Source organism: Tenrec ecaudatus, chromosome 10, assembly GCF_050624435.1.
Source record: "Tenrec ecaudatus isolate mTenEca1 chromosome 10, mTenEca1.hap1, whole genome shotgun sequence".
Lineage (NCBI taxonomy): Eukaryota > Metazoa > Chordata > Mammalia > Afrosoricida > Tenrecidae > Tenrec > Tenrec ecaudatus.
This window is the reverse complement of record NC_134539.1, coordinates 139201643-139221189: the sequence shown is the minus strand read 5'-3', so window position 1 is coordinate 139221189 and position 19547 is coordinate 139201643. Positions and strand designations below refer to the sequence as shown.

Sequence of the window (19547 nt, the reverse complement as noted above, 5' to 3'; positions counted from 1 at the left end):
GGCTAAGCACTGATTGGATGGCCATCGGAGAAGAAAATAAACCCCGCCTACCTGGGTCAAGGCTCTGTGTTCCTTGCTTGCTTCTCAGATTCCCGAAACGCTGTTTCTGAGAAACAAGTGCTAAGTAGGTGAAGGAGATTCTTGACTGCCCTACCTCCTCCTCTGATTCCGAAGGATGATTTTTCTGGATGACTAACATTGGAAAAAATGAAATCATCCGTTTTAAGTGAAGGCATTCGTTTTTCTTTGTTTTCAGCCCATGTAAATATTTAAATAATACAGTATTAACACTTCCATGCTGCTTCCCATTAGCTTGTAGATTGAGCCATACTCTGGCCACCTCTGCCTCCCTGGGGCAGTTTTTCTTTAACTTCCAGAATAGTGATTTTAAAACTTAAAAAAAGAACCTTACTTACAAGCATAAACAGACTGTATTTAACTATCACATATGATAGAGGTATATATGCTGTAAAATGAGGGAAAGAACTTTCTAATAAACCATTGATTTGTGGAAACTTCAGAGTCTGGCGTGATCGTTCCCTGTCCACTCAAGTCGCGAGGAGGCGGTGCTGTGCATTACGAATATCAGCTGTTTGACGCTGAGCAAGCCGCAGACGCTTGTGAGACTTAGTGTCGTGCTCTTCAAAGCCCCGATTCCCCAAGGTGAAGGGTGAACAGGAGGAAGTAAGGAGAGTTTGGTTTCTCTAAGGTAAAAATGGTTAGGAATGTCAACCTCCTTTCCCCTCTATTTCCTCCCTTTTTCTTGTCTTAGACAAGGGAAAAACACCTATGCAGGACCTGTAGGTGCTCCTCTACCTCACCCTTGGCTTCCTCTCCTTAGCCGGTTAATAGCACTGCCATGCTTAAGAGCTTCCAGCTCCCACTCCTCTGTATTACACATCACAAAAGAGGTGCTGAAAGGGAGATTTTTAGAAATCTTGCCCCACTCGCTCTCTGCCTTTCAGGAAAGGAATGTAGTGTTTAGGATCCAGCTGTTCTGCCCTCCACTGAGGAGAACCTTTGAAACCACCTATGTGCTCCAATCAGACCATTTCCCAAAATGACAAAAATCCCTTCTTAGAAGAATAGGGTGTTGGGAAATACTGAAGAGTTGTGTTTCCATAAGCTCCTGTTGTGATCAGGGTTCTTAGTTGCCAAAGAACTCTCATCAGCTCATGCTGGAATTACTGTAGCATGTTCATCAGGCCCGCCCTATGTTTACATTGACCCCCGAGAGCACCGCTGGACAAGCTTTGGACTGCTAACCTTAAGGCTGGGGGTTCCAGCCCACCAGGGGTTCCACAGGAGAACTAGGTTGATAGCTTCTACATAGGGTTACAGTGAGTCAGCGTGGACTTGATGGAGAGTGGTGGTGGTGTGTACGTTTACTGCTACTGATTAAACCGGAACTGATTCTTGGACTTTTTTGTTTGCCTTAGGACAATGGTTCTCAACCTTCTTAATGCCGGGACCCTCTAATGCAGTTCCTCATGTGGTGACCCCCCAACCATAAAATTATTTTTGTTGCTACTTCATACCTGTAATATTGCTACTGTTATGAATTAGGCGGCCCCTATGAAAGGGTCGTTTGACACCCCCCCCCCCCAAAGGGGTCTCAGCCCACAGGTTGAAAACCTCTGCTTTAGGGTATCTTAAAATTGAGCACTCGCAAACATTTGGATTAGAAGTTAAAGCAAGATATGAGTAAGAACTGTCCTGAGCTGTGGTTTATGTATCCATGACATTTTCATTCAGTGAGGGATTCTAGATCTCAGGCCAGCGCTGATACTCCAAGAATACCCAGCAGAACTAAAATCCCTTCCAAGTCCATTCTCCCACCTGGATTTCCCTTTCTAGTAATGGTACCTCTGTCCCGCCAACCACAAAAGCCTGAATTACATCTATTTCCTCCTTATCACCTACAGGGAACTCTGATGATGTGGTGCAGTGGTTCTCAACCTCCTAATGCCACGACCCTTTCATACAGGTCCTCGTGATGACCCCAACCATAACATTATTTTTGTTGCTACTTCATCACTGTCATTTTGCTACTGTTACGAATCGGGCGACCCCTTTGAAAGGAGTGAAGACCCACAGGTTGGGAACCGCTGAATTGTAGTGGGTCGTACGTATATTACAGTTTAACTTCCCTGTTAGGTGCCATTGAGTCACAGCCATCCTGTGGACCATTAAGTATCGCCCAATCTTGGGCTGTCCTCACAATTGTTCTTGCGTTTGCGCACATTGTTACAGCCACTGTATCGATCCTTACCAATGAGGGCCTTCCTCGTTTTCACTGCCCCTTCACTTTACCAAGCATGATGTCTATCTCCAGGGACTGGATTCTCTTAATAACATGTCTGACGTATGTGAGACGGAGACTTGACATTCTTGCCTCCAAGGAGCATTCTGGATGTACTTCTTCCGAGATCTTTTGTTCTTTGTGCAGTCCATGTTAATCTATATTCTTCCCCAACACCGGAGTTCAAGTGCATCGATTTTCTTCCATCTTAGGGTTTTATCCTAGGGCCTCCAGTGACTTGATCATCTTCCATTCTCGGCGCGTGTCCCAGCCCACCCGGCTTTTCCGATTGATCTCTGCTCTCTGCTCGCATGATGCCCTCTGTCTAGAAACTTCTTGATTCTCAGACAAAAGGCAGTAGTGTAAGTGAAAACATGGGCTCAAGTATAACCTTGTGTTTCCGCCAACTATGGACTGTATGACGTGAGCCCTTCACATAACCTGCCACAGCTGTGTAACTGCCACGGGCATCGTGCCAGGCAGAGGGTCATCAAAAAAGGAGGACCCTCAGCTGCGGTTGGAATTGGGGGTGCCAGTCCTCCACCACTAATCACGGGTTCCATAGGCACAATTGTCCGGTTGAAATTTTATATATATATATATATATATATATATATACACACACACACACATACATACGTCATAGCATAAGAGAGATTGAAATAATGGAGTCACATTTCATGGTAGCATGCTCACCTCAGCCCAGCTTGGTGGTCCACGTGGAGAGAAGGGGAAGGGAAGGAGGACGAGGGAATGGGAGAGGGAGCCTATGAGAGGACAAGGGAGGAGCCGAGAAAGCGAGAGAGGTCTCTTGCTAACCCAGGCCTATATACCTTTGGGGTCGTGCAAGCCCACTAATTACAGGTAAAGACCTACATCACAGGAAGGGGTTGCACTATAGGTTATACAGCAATGAGAGGGGGACAATCTAGGGATATACAATAAAAGAGGGATTAGGGGGGTATACATGTGAAAAGATGGGCCGATCCTAGATTCAGGATGGCAGCTTAAATTTGGATGTCATGGAGCCAGTTTGATCTGTTCTCTGGATCTCCACAGGAACCATTATCAGTAGGGTGTAAACCCCACCTACAGGAACCAAATAGATGACTGCAGGCCTGCCTGTCCATTGTCCTTAAGAGCAGGGAGAGGGGCCCACTGCTGTCTGGCAACTGGTAGCACTCAGGGAGGATGCCTGCAAGCTTCTGACCTCCCCGCACACAAGAAGGACTGACACAGTGGCAGCAAACTATGGGCTCGGACATAATAGGCTGGCACAGGACAAGCAGTGTGTTGTTCAGGTGTACATAGTGTCACTGAGTCACCACCTGACAACAGTAAGAGTTAACGCCAGCGCTGCACTACTCAGCTGCTAATGAAATCTGAGTTCAAAGCCACCTTAGCGATGACCGATGATCACTTGTCGGGACAGTTGGCTCTGTCCTGGAAGGTCTTTGTGTGGGGATGGTCTTGGGGGCACATGCCAGCACTGAATTAATGGGCACCAGTTGAGGACAGTTGGGGAGGGTGAGTAGAGGGCCTGGATTAAGTACCGTATAGACTCGAGTACAATCCGACCCCAATATCAGCCGAGGCATCTAATTTTACCATAAAAACTGTGCTGAAAAACTCGGCGAATACACGAGTATGTACAGTTCTCATTTCAACAAATGTATGCCCACCGCTGGGAATTCAGCAATGGAAAACGTCCCCACTGGAGTTCAAAAACCCGAGGAGCACGGAACCTAGTGAAGGCTAAGATTGGGAACCGTGTGCTGAGGGGGTGAAGTGGGACAGGAAGGGAGGGACTAAGACGTTCCAGCATGGCCAGGTTGAGGGATCAGAAGAAAACGATGCATCAAAAGGAAGACGTGCCTTTGTTCCTTTACCTGGAGAAGTTGTTAACAATATTCTTGCTGAGAACTGTTTTGAAAAGGCATGCAGTGCCCATTAGACTCGACACTCCTGTCCCTTCCTCCTGTCCACAGACGTCCTTGCCTTTCTGGTCAAGACTTCATTCCAAGTGACCCTGCTTTTGCATTCATCTTTAGTGCATACTTTGGTCTTTTGTCTTTCCGTCTGCCATGCCTACTGCATGGTAGGCCCAGGCCCTGCAGCTAGAAACCATGCCATCAGCTCATGGACACAGTGCTCCACCGTGCGTGGGTTCGCCCTGCGTGCTGGTCTGAAGAGTTGGAGGCTTGCTCTAGGCACTGGCCTTAGCAGAATCAAACAAGAACTCTGTCGTCTTACCGCCCCCTCCCCGAGAAAAAGCAAGAGCCTGGCTTCAACTGAGTCCATTCCAACGCATAGCAATTCTATGTACAGCAAATGTCGTCTGGGCCTGCCCATCCTCACAATCTTCCTGTGTGCGTCCATTGCTGCAGCCACGAAGACAAATCATTTCCTTGGAGGGGGACTGCTGACCGCAAGGTCAGCAGTTTGAAACCACCAGCCACTGCACGGGAGAAAGATGAAGCTTTCTACTCCCGTAAAGGATTCTGGAATCTCGGAAGAGTAGGTGCGGTGGTGTGCCAGGTCTGGGAAACCTACAGACACAGGCCTACTCTGTTCTGCAGGGTCGCCGTGAGTCAGAATTGATGCATGGCAGCGAGTTTTGGTTTGGGGGCTTGGTCTCCTCCTGACATGATGTCAAAAGTATTTAAGACGCAGCCTCGCCATCCTCTTAAAACCAAATTGCCAGTTTATGATCTCAGCCAGTGAACCAGAATACCCTGGAAATACCTTATACTCTCCGTGTTTCCTCGACCCCTTAGGCCAAGATCCATTTGCCAGCCCCCTCCCAGCACTGACTGCCCCGCTGTGGCAACAGCCAGCCTTGGCCTAAGATGGAAGGAAGAGGAGCAGGGAAGCTGCGAGCCCAGTAGGGCTGGCTGGAGCTGCGGAAAGCTCTAGAAAGGAAGTGGCTAGGTACTTATCCAAAAAGATACAGGAGCCTGAGGCTTTATCAAGAGGCAGCAGCTTCCTTGCTCTTTCTCCCACTTCTGGCCAAGTCACTGAGGAGGGCCACAGCAGGGCGGCCAGCTTTGGGGAGCAGGGGGAGGGCAGGCAGGAAGGTTATAGACTTGGGGCTAGGTAACTCACGACCGAACCATCCCAAACAGGAAGTGACAGGTAATTGAGTGGTAGCAGTGGAGATGGAGAAATATTTGAGACGTAGTTGAGAGGCAGAACCAACAGGACTTAGTGATAAACGGTTCTGAGGGAAAGAGAGGAGTCGTTGCGTCACCCTAAGCCTCAACCCCTTCCTGGCAATCCTGGAGACCATATGGGTGTGTGCAGGGCCTATATAGCCCTTGGCTCCATCCACTAGCTACTGTGGCCACCAGTTTGATAAGAAGAGACTTCCTGTGGTGAAAACTGAAGGGAAGAGGAGAGCGCTAGCCCGTGCCTGCCTTAGGAGGTTGTGGAAGATGGCCAGAGCTCCGTGTCCACTGCATTCCCTCTGGCTCCTCGGGGGGCTCCTGCTTTTAGGACCCTGTGGTCCACTTCTAAGCTGGGCCTTGAACCTGGACCCGGTACCACTCACCTACACAGGCCCCAGTGGCAGCCACTTTGGGTTTTCGTTGGACTTCTACAAGGACAACCGTGGAAGGTAAGCCTTTTGGGAAGTTGGGGGTGGGGGTGGGTAGAGACCCCCTGACCCCTCCACTGGATCTCTGGGCCTGGAATTTCCTATTTGTGGTGGAGTTTGGCAAGATGATTTCTCTGAGGCCTGTGCAGAATGTCATGGTTAGAAATACTGGGGAGGGACCAGTTCGGTGGAGGAAATGGGCACTAACAAGGACTGCAGGAGTAAAGGGAAGAGAAAGCCAATGCCTTCGTTTTCTCTCCAGGGTCAGTTGTAAGACTTGCTCTTCCCTGGCTCCCTCAAAACACAGGCACATAACCGGTCCTACTTTGACTCTGCGAAACCAGGCTGCCATTCACACCCACCTTGCCCTTCTACACCATTTCCCTCATCCGGATTCTCAAATTCGTAGATACTTGAAAAGCAAGAGTCTTCATGTTTAGAATGGACCAGGTTGTGGGATCAGGTGCCAACATCAGCTGTTTCCCCGAGAAGGACATCATGCTTGGTAAAGTGGAGGCGCAGCCAGAGACGGATTGACACAGTGGCAGCAACAATGGGCTGAACAGAAAACCAGCTGTGACGATGGTGCCAGAACTGGCCAGTGTTTTGTTCTGGTGTACACAGGCTCACTCTGAGTCAGAACCGACTCCACGACACCTAACATCCTAGCTCTAGAGCTTGGAGGGGGTGGGCATTGAGAATGGGCCCAAATCTTTCACTGATCCTTTATATATATCAACGCGACTCCCACCCATATCTACTCCTTTGACCTCCTTTCCCAGGTTCTGGCTCTGTGGGTACTCCTAGAATGATGCAGGCAGCAGTTTATTAAGCATTATATACTGGGGTGCCCTGGCGGCACTGTTGGGCTGCTAGCCACCAGGTTGACAGTTCAAACCTACCAGTGGCCCCTGGAGCGAAAGATGAGGCTGTCTGCCTTCATGTTTACAGCCTCTGTAATGGAAACCGATGTGAGGGCAGGGAGCTTGGCTTATCTAGGGTCGCTGTAGTTCAGAGTGGACTCCATGAGGGGGGTTTGGTTTGTTTTTGCTTAATTTAGCTGGCACCATGCCAGTCCCTCACGCATTCCTTTACTCAGGGTCACGGAGACTGGGTGGCCTTACTCCACTTTATATAAGAGGTCACAAACTCCGCAAGGTCAAATGACAGAGCTGTGATGTGGACCAAGATCTGCTGGGGTTCTCAGGTCTATCACCAACCTTCCCCCTGCCCCGCGGGCGCCCCCTGGCGTCATTGAAGTCAGTTCTCAAAAAAGGATCTCTTTTTTGTTTTATGAGGATTTATTTGGGTTAGTTATGTTAAAATCTCCATCCAGCTGGCTTTCCGCAGGAACCGGCATGGTGGTGGTCACTACAAACCCTTAGGTCTCCACATGTGAAGTCTTAGACCCTATCCTTTTTGTGAGAACTCATTTCCATCCGCTGTAGCACAAATCTGAATCTTCACACCTTTTAAAGCACGCCAATGTGCACCAATTACGTGGTTCCAGACATGTCAGACTCGGTCCATCTAAGAAACACACAACAGTTTAAAGAAATGGCTCAAGTTTGCTTTTCTCTCCTAAATGTAACAAATGCCTGGCATCAGCTAGAGCTAATTAAGACCTTCATCTACAAAAGGATCTTCTACGGATGTGTGAGCCTCTGACTTTGGTAGAGATGTAATGGGGGAAGGCAATGAAGCTTGATGGGCCCCTTTTCAGCGGGAATAGCAAACCTCTCGGTCCACATCAAACCATTGTTATAGATGAGGTTTGTGGAAAATTCCATTATCTTTTCATTCCATTTTTTCCATGAACTTTTTGAAGCCCCGTGGTAGTCCCAGCCTCACCGTCAACTGGCTGGGTTGCTTTAGGAAAGTGATTTCTTCCGGAAGATGCTGGTCTCCGCGGTCTGTGAGGTCCGTCGGCAGAAAGCTGGTCCAGCCCCGCTCTGGCGCTGGGCCCGGGCCATGCGGGGGCCGCGGCGCTCAGCCAGCTCTCCTCCACAGCTTGGCCATCGTGGTGGGCGCCCCTCGAGCCCAGGGCCGCAGCGGGGAGGAGACGGGTGGCGTGTTCCTGTGTCCCTGGCGAGCTGAGGGTGGCCAGTGCACCTCGCTGCCCTTCGACCTCAGTGAGTCCTGGGCGAGGAGGAATGGAGGGGGCCGGAAGCCAGGGGCCGGCTGGCCTCAGCGTCTCCTCCTTCTGTCTCCCAGGGGATGAGAACCAGACAGTGGACTCCAAAACCTTCCTGACCTTCAAGGCCGGCCAAGGACTGGGGGCGTCCGTCGTCAGCTGGCGCGACTATATTGTGGTGTGGCCGCGGGACTGGGCCTAGGGGAGCAGGCGGGGCACGGACACTTCTGGCGGGAGGAAGGAGGTGGAGCCCGATCCCCGCGGCCTTCCCCACTCTCCGATGGCCCTGCCCCAGGCCTGCGCCCCGTGGCAGCATTGGAATGTGCTGGAAAAGACAGAGGAGGCCGGGAAGACGCCCGTAGGTGGCTGCTTGGTGGCTGAGCTCCAGAGCGGGCGCCGCGCCGAGTACTCGCCCTGCCGGGCCAAAAGCATGAGCGGGTTTTACAAGAATAATGACTTTAGTAAGCGTGGCCCCGAGTCGGCCCGTCCCCTGCCCTTCCAGTTAGGCGCGCCCCCCATCTGGTCCCTATCCCGGCGAGCACGAACTTCCAAGGCCTCGCCCCTGGGCCCTGCTCCTGGCCCCGCCTCCACATCCACCGGCCCCGCCCCACCACCCGAGGCCCCGCCTCTGTATCGGGCCGCCTTGGCCACGCCTCTCGCTGACCCCTCCTTCTTGCGTCTTCCAGGCGGAGACAAGCGCTACTGCGAAGCGGGCTTCAGCTCGGCGGTCACCCAGGTAGTGAGTAGTGAGTGTGAAGGGCGTGGGGACAGCCCTCCCACCGGGCGCCCTCTCACCTCCGGCCTTCCCTTTCAGGCTGGAGAGCTGTTGCTTGGGGCTCCCGGGGGCTATTATTTCATAGGTATGTCCCCACCCATCTGTACACCTCCCTCTCTTCACCGGGCTCCGCAGTCCTGGAAGACACTGGCCATCAGGGCCCCCACACCCTGTCCCTGCTCCCTAGGGCTCCTGGTGCGGGCTCCCATCACCCAGATCGTCTCGAACTACCGTCCGGACACCCTCTTGTCGAACGTGCCGGCCCAGCGCTTCACTTTCGACTCCAGTAACCAAGACCTCTTGAATAGCTACGGGGGTACGCCTGGTACCCTCTAGGCTTCCCAGCCACGCAGGGTCTCGAGTCCCCACGCCAACCGCCTGCCTCCTCTCCCTCTCCCGGCAGCGGCGCACACACACGCACACTCACGCAAGTGGGGTCTTGGTCTCGCCCTCCTAGCGGTGACGTGTTCCTCTCTAGACCACACAGGATGGGTCCTGGGTGGTCTCAGAGCCCCTCCTGGGTCGTCCTCGGACGCCTCCCTCCCGCTTACCCTCTCTTAGAAAGATTTATTCGTGCTGCATCCTCAGGGTACTCAGTAGCTGTGGGCGAGTTCGATGGGAATCCCAACACTACAGGCAAGAAAACCCCTTGGACCTGTGGGGTGGGGAGCCGAGCCCAAAAGGGGGACCGCCTAACCCCAGGGCGAAATCTACGCCGCCACCCCACCTCACTTGCTGGACCCTCCTTTCTGCAGAATATATCTTCGGGGCCCCTACATGGAGTTGCACCCTGGGAGCGGTGAGTGCCCTGAAGCACCTCAGCCTGCCCCCCCAGTTCTCAGCGCAGCATTGCCCCTGCCGCTCCTGGGCTCACACCTCCCACACCCCTCCAACCCCCCCCCCTCCCCCGCGCAGGTGGAGATCCTGAACTCTTACTACCAGAGGCTGCACCGCCTACATGGAGAGCAGGTGGGGGCCTGCCCAGTGGGCATGGCCCAGGCTGGGTGGGACCAGGAGCCCAGGTATGGGGGAGGAGGAGGGGGCAATGTCTGAGAGAGGGCGGGTCACAGCTCGCCTCACCTTCCTGCAGATGGCTTCATATTTCGGACATTCAGTGGCTGTCACAGACGTCAATGGGGATGGGTGAGGAGAGGGCACACCACCCCAGCCCATTTGGGTCACCAGAGGTGGCGCCCCCCCCATCTCCTTTACTTACCCCCACCCCATGTGACCACTCGGTCGGAGTGGGAAAATGAGGGCGGGTGACATGTGGTCTGGCCCTCAGCATCCCCCTCAGCCCCACACAAATGCCCACAGGAGGCACGACCTACTGGTGGGCGCCCCGCTGTACATGGACAGCAAGTTGGCCGAGGTGGGGCGCGTGTACTTGTTCCTGCAGCCCCGGTACTCCCCCACCCGGGGCACCCCCAGCCTCCTGCTCACCGGCACTCAGCTCTATGGACGATTCGGCTCAGCCATTGCCCCCCTGGGAGACCTCAACCGGGATGGCTACAATGGTGAGGGGCCAGGGAGCACCACTTGCTGTTGATGAAGGGCTTGCACCTGGGTCTCAGAGCAGCTGGAGCCAGGGAGACCTTTAAGCAGAGGGTGAACCCCCCTCCCCCAAATAGGTGACTCAGAGACTCGCTGAGCAGTGGGGAGTAGGTTGGCTGGTTAAAAGAGGCCCATTAGGCTGAGACGGGTTGGATTTGGTGGTGGAGTTCGAGGTGAGGCTAATGCATAGACACTTAGCACGTCCTTATTTGGAAGCAGGGGGGTGGCCCCCAGGAGCTCAGGGGAATCCTGCCAGGCAGCAGGTCTGGGCTGGGGAGAGATCGGCAGTTCAGCTTGAAGAGCTTGATGGGGCATGATCGAAATGCCCAGAGAGCAGTTGTGGGTGGCCGTCCCCACTTTCACAAGAGTGGAGCCTGTGAAATGAGCATTGACCAGGGACAGAACCATTTAGGGTACTCACAGCAGGAGACCCAGGAGAGTCACAGAGACATCAGGAACCAGGAGGGGAAGGAAGGGGTGACTGGCTAAAAGAAAGGAGGTCATGGGGGAGAGTCATTTTAGGGCTGCAGGGGTGGGGTAGGGGCGAGTAGGGACAGAGGCATAGTAGGTTAAGCTTTGAGCTGCTAACTGAGATCAGCTGTTTGAAACCACCAGCTGACCTGAGGCAGAAAGATGAGGCTGTCTGCTTCTATAAAGCTTTCTAGCTGGGATGTCAAACTGGGGGCCCCAAGGTGATATTTTGTAGCCCCGTGATGGTGTGAAATAAAATGAAAATAGAAAACAATTGCTACGAAGAAAATAGCACTTAGGATAGATTGAGACAATATTGTACACATTGCATTTTATTTCAGTGCATCGTGGGCCACAAAAAATTACCTTGGGGGGCCACATTCGGCCCAGGGGCCGCCAGTTTGACACCCCTACTTTATAGCCTCAGAAACCCAAAGGAGCAACGTTGAACTCGGTCCTTTAGAGCCGATCTGAGGGGGCGGTGAGTTTGGAGTGAGGGACGGGGACAGAGGCCAGAATGCCAAGGGTCAAGGTCTGAAGACTTCGAGGCAGCTTATCCGTGAAAGGGAAGAGAGAAGAAATGACTGCCGGAAGCCCACAAGGGCCAAGGGGAAAAACCAAGCTCCAACTCCCAGCCACCCTCGGACGGGGCAAAACTGCCCCGTGGGTTTCTGAGGCTGTAAATCCTATGGGAGCAGACAGCCTCCTCTTCCTCCCGCAGTGTGACTGGTAGGTGGGAGGCTTTGTTAATTTGGATTGTTTCATTTCACTGATCCAGAGGAAAGCCCTGCACAGCCAAGAGGGTGGGGGGTGAGCCCAGTGGCAGGGGTACAGGACGGCCATGGACCCCGGGGTTGACTGAGGAAGGGTGCAAGAAAGTGGGTGTGGATGTAGAGCAGAGGGTTGCCTTGGGGGCCAATGGCTTATCTTTGTGGAGTAAAGATGAGGGAGGCTACTTCCCACGGGAAACGGGCTGGGGCCTTGGCAGAAGAGAGCAGGTGTGAAATTGGTGCTGAGCAGAAAGCCTCCCGGGGCACTAGGCAGCACCGTGGGTCTCCCGGATTCCAACCTCCATCTCCTCAGCAACTCTGGGGCAGGTGGACAGTGAGTGAGCTCCAAGTGGGGACATGGCCAAGGGTAGCCAACTAGTCATGAAGAGGAAGCTGGGAGGCCAGGGGAGAGGGGAGGCCAGGGGTTTGGAGAAGCCACTGGGGTCAGAGTGGGCCATGAGGGTGAATGCTGTATAAATTGGTCCAATTGGTCCGGGTGGGGAAGAAACCTATCTTTAAAAACAACTCCATAAACAAAGTCAGAAGGCGAAGGGAAGACTGTTGCAACCTCTACTCCAAACACCTGCAATATTTAACAGCTATCTCGTTCCTGTAATACACAAAGTTACTAAGATCAGCCTGATTAATGCCCACCCAAATGCATTGTTTCAAAAGATCTTAAGAGTTAGTAGTGTAGCTCTGGATTTGCCTGGCAGAGTGAAACATGGCCCCGGGGCCTCTGGTGAAGAAGCACCAATGTCCAATAGCTCGCTCAGCGATTTAACTGAAATACCTGAAGGGACCTGGAAAGGTTGGTGCTGCGAGTCAGCCCAGGGGCACCTCCAAAGAAAGGCCTGGTGATCTGTACCCCCAGAATCACCCACTGAAAGCTGGGACGCAGCTCTCCTCTGGCCCATCCAGGCCACCGTAAGTCGGGATGGACTCACTGGGTTTTGTTGTCACTCTTCTGGGGCTTAGCTTTCCCACCTACAATGGTACTACCACTGCCTTTCAGAATCCAGTGAGATCGTGTCCATCTACTTAGAGAGCTCAGTGTGTGGGCAAGGCTGTGACAATTTGGACAATTCCTACTAAGCAGGCTGCAGGATTGTGGACACAAAAAACTAACCTTGGCACCCCTCCACTAGTCTCCTGGGCGCTTCCCTGAGAAGGAACTCCTCAGGAGGGTTTCCTGGGTGCCCCTGGGGCTGAAGAATACACCATCCTGTGTTTCTTCCAGATGTTGCAGTGGCCGCCCCCTATGGGGGCCCCAGTGGCCAGGGTCAGGTGCTGGTGTTCCTGGGTCAGAGTGAGGGGCTGAGCTCCCGCCCATCCCAGGTTCTGAACAGCCCCTTCCCCGAAGGCTCCGGCTTTGGCTTCTCCCTGCGAGGTGCCACTGACATCGATGACAATGGATACCCAGGTGCCACCAGCTGGGCCCGCGGGAATTAGCTGCAAGTGCTAAGAGGCAGCTTCAGGGCGGAGGGCTATCTAATCCATGTGGCATGGGATACCAACATGCTAGGCCAAACCTCCAATGGAGGAGGCAGTTTGGGGGGCCCTGGGGACATGAGGTGAAGATCCATACCCTCTCTAATTGCCGATTCTGATCCCCACCCCCACTCTCTATAGACCTGCTGGTGGGAGCCTATGGTGCCAGCAAGGTAGCAGTGTACAGGTGAGGACTGGCCCCAGGAGCAGGGTGGGGAGGGCCCCAGGATGTAGCGGTCCACGCCATCTGGGAGGGCAGGTCAGGACCACCGGCTACAGCGGCAGACCTCACATCCCATCAGAGCCCAGCCGGTAGTGACGGCCAGTGTCCAGCTGCTGGTTCCAGACTCGCTGAACCCTGCTGTGAAGAACTGTACCCTGCCCCAGACCAACACAGCAGTGAGCTGGTGAGGAGGTGGGGCTAGGGGGTAGGGCCAGCCAGGACCTGGGCCTGCTCAGGGGTGCCCCTGGGCCCTGATCTGCCACTTGAATTTCTGCAGCTTCAACATCCAGCTATGCGTGGGAGCCACAGGGCACAGCATCCCCTCCAAGCTGCGTGAGTGGCAGGGCAGGAGGGAGGAAGGGCCAGGTTCCCCCAAGGCCTGCCCGCCCTAACCTGCCACTGGCCCGCTCTGCCAGGCCTGAATGTTGAGCTACAGCTGGACCGACAGAAACCGCGGCAGAGCCGGCGGGTGCTGCTGCTGGGCTCTCAGCAGGCCAGCACCTCCCTGGACCTGGACCTGGGCCGGAGGCGCAGTTCCATCTGCCACACCACCAAGGCCTTCCTCAGAGTAGGCCAGGCCGAGGAGGGTGGGCACCGCAGGCCAGAGGTGGGATGTGCAGTGTCAAGATGGCCTGACTCTTGGCCCCTGTACTCTTCCAGGACGAGGCTGACTTCCGGGACAAGCTAAGCCCCATTGTGCTCAGTGTCAACGTGTCCCTGCAGCCTGAGGCTGGAGTGGCCCCTGCTGTCGTGCTACACGGAGAGACCCACGTCCAGGAGCAGGTGGGGCCGGGGCTGGGCCGGGGCCGGATGGGGATCGGCACAAGCACAGGAGGGGCAGGGCCTCTGTCAGACAGTCAGGCTGATGATTAGTGCCCGGATTACGATCAATCCCTGCCATCGAGGCCATGCCGACTCACGGGGTCGAACCGCCCCTGTGGGTTTCCGAGACGGTAACTCTTTCGCAGGAGTCCAGCGCCTCCTCTTTCTGCTGCAGAGCAGCTGGTGGTTTCAAACTGCTGACCTTGCGATTCACAGCCCCGTGTGTAACCCACCATGCTCTGTGTCTGCATTGTAACGATGATCTCTGCTGTCCGTATCTAAACCTTGAGTCTCTGCAGGCAGTGCAGGGCCCCCACAGCTCCATAGACTTTACACTGGTGGACGTACCACCAAGGTGTAGGTGCGAGCCCATAAACCCTGCTCTCAGCACCCAGACCCCAACCTCCATCCTTAAACTCCTTTTCATCCACAGCTCTCCTTTGCCTTACCCCACCCCCGTCCTTCTGCTCTGTCCCCTCCAGACCCGCATCATCCTGGATTGTGGGGACGATGACCTGTGTGTGCCCCAGCTCCAGCTCACTGCGGAAGTGTGAGGAGCACCCTCATCCCCAGTCCCCACACCCGAGCCTCCGCCCCTCTCCCCGCCAAGACCCTGGGCCTGGACCAGATCCCCCAGGCCTCATCCTTGCCCCCCTCTCCCTGCGCAGGAAGGGCTCCCCACTCCTCATTGGGGCTGACAATGTGCTGGAGCTGAGGATACATGCTGGCAACGAAGGCGAAGGGGCCTATGAGGCTGAGCTGGCCGTGCATCTGCCCCCTGGTGCCCATTATATGCAGGCCTTCAGCGACATGGAGGTGAGGCCCCACCCTGGGGACCTGGGAAGAGCCGGAGCCTGACTCCCATTTCACTGAGACTTGCTGTCCAAGCTATAATGCCTTGACATGTTTAATTTACTAATGGCACCCAGGGACCAAGTGTTAGTTAACAGAAACCTCTGGTCACGTTGAGTGGCTTTCTTTCCGGTTTGTTTTTCCTTGATGGTGACAGATTCTTATACACACACACACACACACACACACACATATATGTATGTATATATATATATACACACACACATATATGTATACACACACACATATATATAAATTTCACTCAAGGGACTTCAAAAGTTCATGGGAAAATGGAGTTAAAAGGCAATGGAATTTTTCCATGAGCCCTTTGAAGCCCCCTTGTATGCAAACTTTGATGTGCTTCATTTCTGATGGGAAATTTCATTTTAAAAAGGATAAATTGCTCATGCCGTACATAAAGTAGAACAAGACAGTCCCTGAACCTCCCACCCCCAAGAGACCAACCCCACTCCGCACCCCAGCCTGCAACTCTTGGCAGACTTTCCCAGGGCACCTGGTAACCACCCCCGCTCTGGACACCGTCTCTCCCAGGGAATGGAAAGGCTCCTGTGTAACCCGAGGAAGGAGAATGAGAGCAAGGCGGTGATGTGTGAACTGGGGAACCCCATGAGGAACGACGCCCGGGTGAGAGTGGAGGCCACGCTGCCTCTCCCCACGGGCTCTGCACAGACAGCTGGACTTTGCGGGTCCCTCTATGGGTCAGCCTGCTCTGGGTGGGGTCGATCTGAGTTAACTTCATACTCCTTAGCTACATGCTCCTGAGTCAGTGAGGGGGCTTCTGGGTAAAATGGGTGCTTATGTGAACCATGGGAGGGAAGGACTGGAGACTATTTGGGGGGAAGGGTGCTGCAAAGGGGCCATTTGGGCAGTGACTTTGGTCCTCATGTGGTCCAGCTAGGAATCAGGATGTTGGTGAGTGTGGGGAACCTGGAAGAGGCTGGGGAGTCTGTGTTCTTCCGGCTGCAGATCAGAAGGTACTCTTGCCTTGGCCCCCCTCCACATGCCTAGCCCCTGTTTAGAGACCCTCACATGCTCTCAAGACAGATATGTCTTACTGAGATGCCTGTTCTTCAGGCCTCCTTGCTCCCTGCCTTCCCCAGAGACTACTTTCTGAGGTTTAGAAGCCAAGAGGAAGTTCTTTCCCAGGTCTAACTGCAGTATGACATGCTGTTTATAGAACTAACTTGCCCTAGATTCCCTGATAATAGTGGTGGTGGCGGCGTAGTGGGTTACACATTGGGCTGCTAATCACAGGTCAGCAGTTAAAAACCATCAGCTGCTCCTCAGGAGAAAGATGAGGCTTTCTACTCCCGTAAAGAGTTACAGCCTCAGAAACCCACAGGAGTCGTTCCCCTCTGTCTTAGAGGGTAGAGATGAGTGGAGACTGGGTGGTGGTGAGTTTTTCTGAAAGTTGTTGACTCCCCTGATATTCTGTCCTAAGCTAGAGCCCCTCACCTGCCTCTCCTTTGGCCCTCCCCTCCAGCAAGAACAGCCAGAACCCCAACAGCGAGCTGGCGCTGCTGAAGGTGCCAATCCTGGCTGCTGCCTGGGTGGAACTGCGAGGGTGAGAGAGGGCCCAGGGCTAGATAAGGCGGGTGGCAGGCAGGACCCTGGCCTTGGGGGCCACACAGGCTGATCAGGGTGTCAAGCTCACTCTGGGGTGGGGGTGGGGGGGACCTGCAGGAACTCCTTTCCAGCCTCCCTGGTGGTGTTGGCCAAAGACAATGACAGGGAGAAGAGTTCAGACCTCTGGGGACCCAAAGTGGAGCACACCTATGAGGTGAGGAGGAGGCTGTGGGCTGGGCAGGGAGGGCCCCAGCGTGAGTCTGAGCCCCCACCCCCACCCCACCCCGTCTGGTCTGGCTCCCAGCTCTACAACAAAGGCCCTGGTACTGTCCGCGACCTGCGCATCGTCCTGTACCTCCCAGGCCAGTCCCGGCCAGAAGACCTTCTCTACATCCTAGCTGTGCGGCTCCAGGGCGCACTCCAGTGCTCCCCGCAGCCCTCCCCCAACCCGCTCAAGGTGAGAGCCCACGGACAAAAGCCAGGGGTCCCAGACCCATAACCAGGGCACCTGGGAGAATGGAAGCTGGGGGCCAGCCTGACGGCTCCTCTGTCCCCCCCCCCCAGCTGAATTGGCAGGGGACCACTCCCAGTCCGTCGCCCGGTCACCTGTCCCATCACAGGCGGGAGCGCAGAGCACCCCAGCCACCCTCTGTCCGCCAAGACCCAGTGATAATGGTGAGAGGGCTGGGCTCTGGGGCCTCCCAGGGGCAGAGGGTTGGGTGGGCCCGGAGAGGGTCCCTCCTGCCCAGTTTTAGGAACCAAACTCCAATCTCAGCAACCCTACAGGGTAGAGCTGCCCTGTGGGGTTTCCTCTGGGGACTGTGAGCACTCCTATTTAGGGGTGGGGCTGGGCTACCTGAGCCTCTGGACCCATGTTGGATCCTGGGGTTAGGGTGTGATGCATCTAAGACTGACAACGTGCCCCCCCCCCCCAGAACTGCGACTCAGCGCCCTGTACGGTTGTGCAGTGTGAGCTGGCGGAGATGGCACGTGGGCAGCGGGCCATGGTCATGGTGCAGGCCTTTCTGCAGCTGTCCAGCATACGCCAGGTGCGGGGGTGGGGGAGGGCTAGGGGGGTGCTTGCCTTAGAGGTGGGGCTTCCTGGTGGGCAGAGGGACTTTAGGGAACTAGGTGAGAGCCTGGTTTTCTTTGGGTGGGGGGGTGGGGCTTGAAAACTTGGAAGCAACAGGCCTTATGTGTGTGTACATGGCTTGTGCCCTCCGCCTGGTCCAGAGGCCCCTGGATCAGTTTACCCTGCAGTCCCACGCTTGGTTCAACGTCTCCTCCCTCCCCTACTCAGTGCCGGCCCTCAGCCTGCCCAGCGGGGAAGTGACAGTGAGTACCTGGGTGGTGGCTTTGCCCATGAGGCAGGGCCTGGATGGGTGGAAGGGGCCATGCAAGCAGATGGCTTGGCAGGGGGGGTCACCATTCTGCAGGTTCGAGGCTTGGTGTAGGTGCCCTCACCTGGGCTGAGGAGTCCTGGCTTTGTTCCCAGGTGGAGACGCAGCTGCTGCAGGCCCTGGAGGAGAAGGACATTCCTGTCTGGTGGATTCTGGTGGGCGTGTTGGGGGGCCTGCTGCTGCTCACACTCCTGGTCCTGGCCATGTGGAAGGTAAGGCTGAGGGAGTGGGCTCAGCCCATGCAGGCTTGGCCCCGCCCTACCCCACAAGCGGGCAGGTGGAGAGGGTGCCCAAGCGAGTGTCTCTCATCCTTCCCCACTATTAGCCTGCCAGTCTCCAGAGAGCCTCCTCCAGCCCTGCCTGTGCTCCCCGAGGGGCCTCGTGGTGCAGTGGTTAATCAGTCAGCTGTTAATCAAACAGTTGACAGTTTGATTCTCCAGGGGCTGTCTTGGAAGCCCCAGGGGGCGGTTCCACTCTGTCCTATAAAGTCGAGGGACCCTGAAAAAGTTGCCCCAGAGAGGGAGTCCGGCCTTCAGGAATTCTGGGACGGCCAACGAGGCTGGCACTCACTTTCTCTAAGATCTGCCTTTCCCTACTGGGAATGGAGCCCCAGGGTCTGGTGTAGACCCTGCTCACTCCTCACGCCTGCCCTGCGGTGGCCCAGGGGCTCTCAAGTCTTCTACTCCCAGAGATCGAGCCCGGGTGACCACACATTGAATGTACTGTCTGTTAGAGGCCTACCACCATGTGTCGGTCATCTGTTTAGGAGAAGTCTGAGCTGCATTTAAGGAAAACTCAGAGCAAAATAACCCCAAACACAATTACGTACCCATTCTCTCCAAATGGAGACGTGCTTCACCGGTGAAGCTGTGGGGAGTGGGCTGTGGCCGGCCAGGGAGCAGACCCCATGGCCAGCTGGCTTCTCAGACACCTAAGGCTGTGGGGCCCAAGGGCCAGCTCCACAGCCTGAGCCCAACCGCATGTCCGCCCAGGCCGGCTTCTTCAAGCGGAATCGCCCACCCCTGGAAGAGGACGAGAACAAGTGAGGGGCTTCTGGACTCCATTCCACCATCACCACCACCGCTCCGGTCACCCCAGAGTTGGAGCTGTTCCCTAGGGACCTCTTGATGTCCTTCCTGTCCCTGCAGAGCAAGACTACCTCCCCCTGTCCCGCTGTCTAATAAAGTGGCCGGGCCCCCATCTGCCAGGGGCTGCTCCTTTGGGGGTCAGAGGAGGGGAGGCTCTGAAGAAGTGTCTGGGAGGGAGCTGGGGTTGAGGGGTGAGCAGAGAGGGGTGGTCTTGGGGAAGGGCTAGGAGTAGAGAATAAGGAGTGACAGGGGACAGAGAAACAAGGGTTAAAGGGTGAGTGGCACTCCAGTAAGCTAAGAGCTAACAAGGTGGCATGGCGGCAGGAGCCCGCGGGGGGGCGGGCACAGTATCGGCTCTCGACTGGCCACCAAAGCCTGCTCCCACTGCAATGACTCCGTGGTAAAAGACCTGGCCCTGGACTCCGGCAAAGATGACAGTCTCAGAAGCCCCGGGGGCTCCTCTCTGTCCCCCAGGGCCCCTGT

At 55.1% G+C, this 19547-nt stretch overlaps 1 protein-coding gene across 1 annotated transcript; it reads left to right on the top strand.

Moving 5' to 3' along the window:
- The first annotated feature begins 8229 nt into the window (after window positions 1-8229).
- Window positions 8230-19169, top strand: ITGA2B (integrin subunit alpha 2b). Its single transcript, XM_075561955.1, has 27 exons — window positions 8230-8492; window positions 8718-8767; window positions 8846-8891; window positions 8994-9122; window positions 9395-9442; window positions 9562-9605; window positions 9722-9775; window positions 9897-9949; window positions 10124-10323; window positions 12842-13024; window positions 13234-13279; window positions 13395-13499; window positions 13593-13648; window positions 13732-13883; window positions 13976-14098; window positions 14620-14687; window positions 14806-14953; window positions 15542-15634; window positions 15905-15984; window positions 16494-16574; window positions 16694-16790; window positions 16881-17033; window positions 17141-17251; window positions 17512-17625; window positions 17810-17911; window positions 18072-18188; window positions 18969-19169. The coding sequence occupies exons 1-27, from the start codon at window positions 8312-8314 to the stop codon at window positions 19020-19022; spliced, it is 2688 nt and encodes an 895-aa protein (XP_075418070.1). The 5' UTR covers window positions 8230-8311; the 3' UTR covers window positions 19023-19169.
- The last annotated feature ends 378 nt before the right edge of the window (window positions 19170-19547 follow it).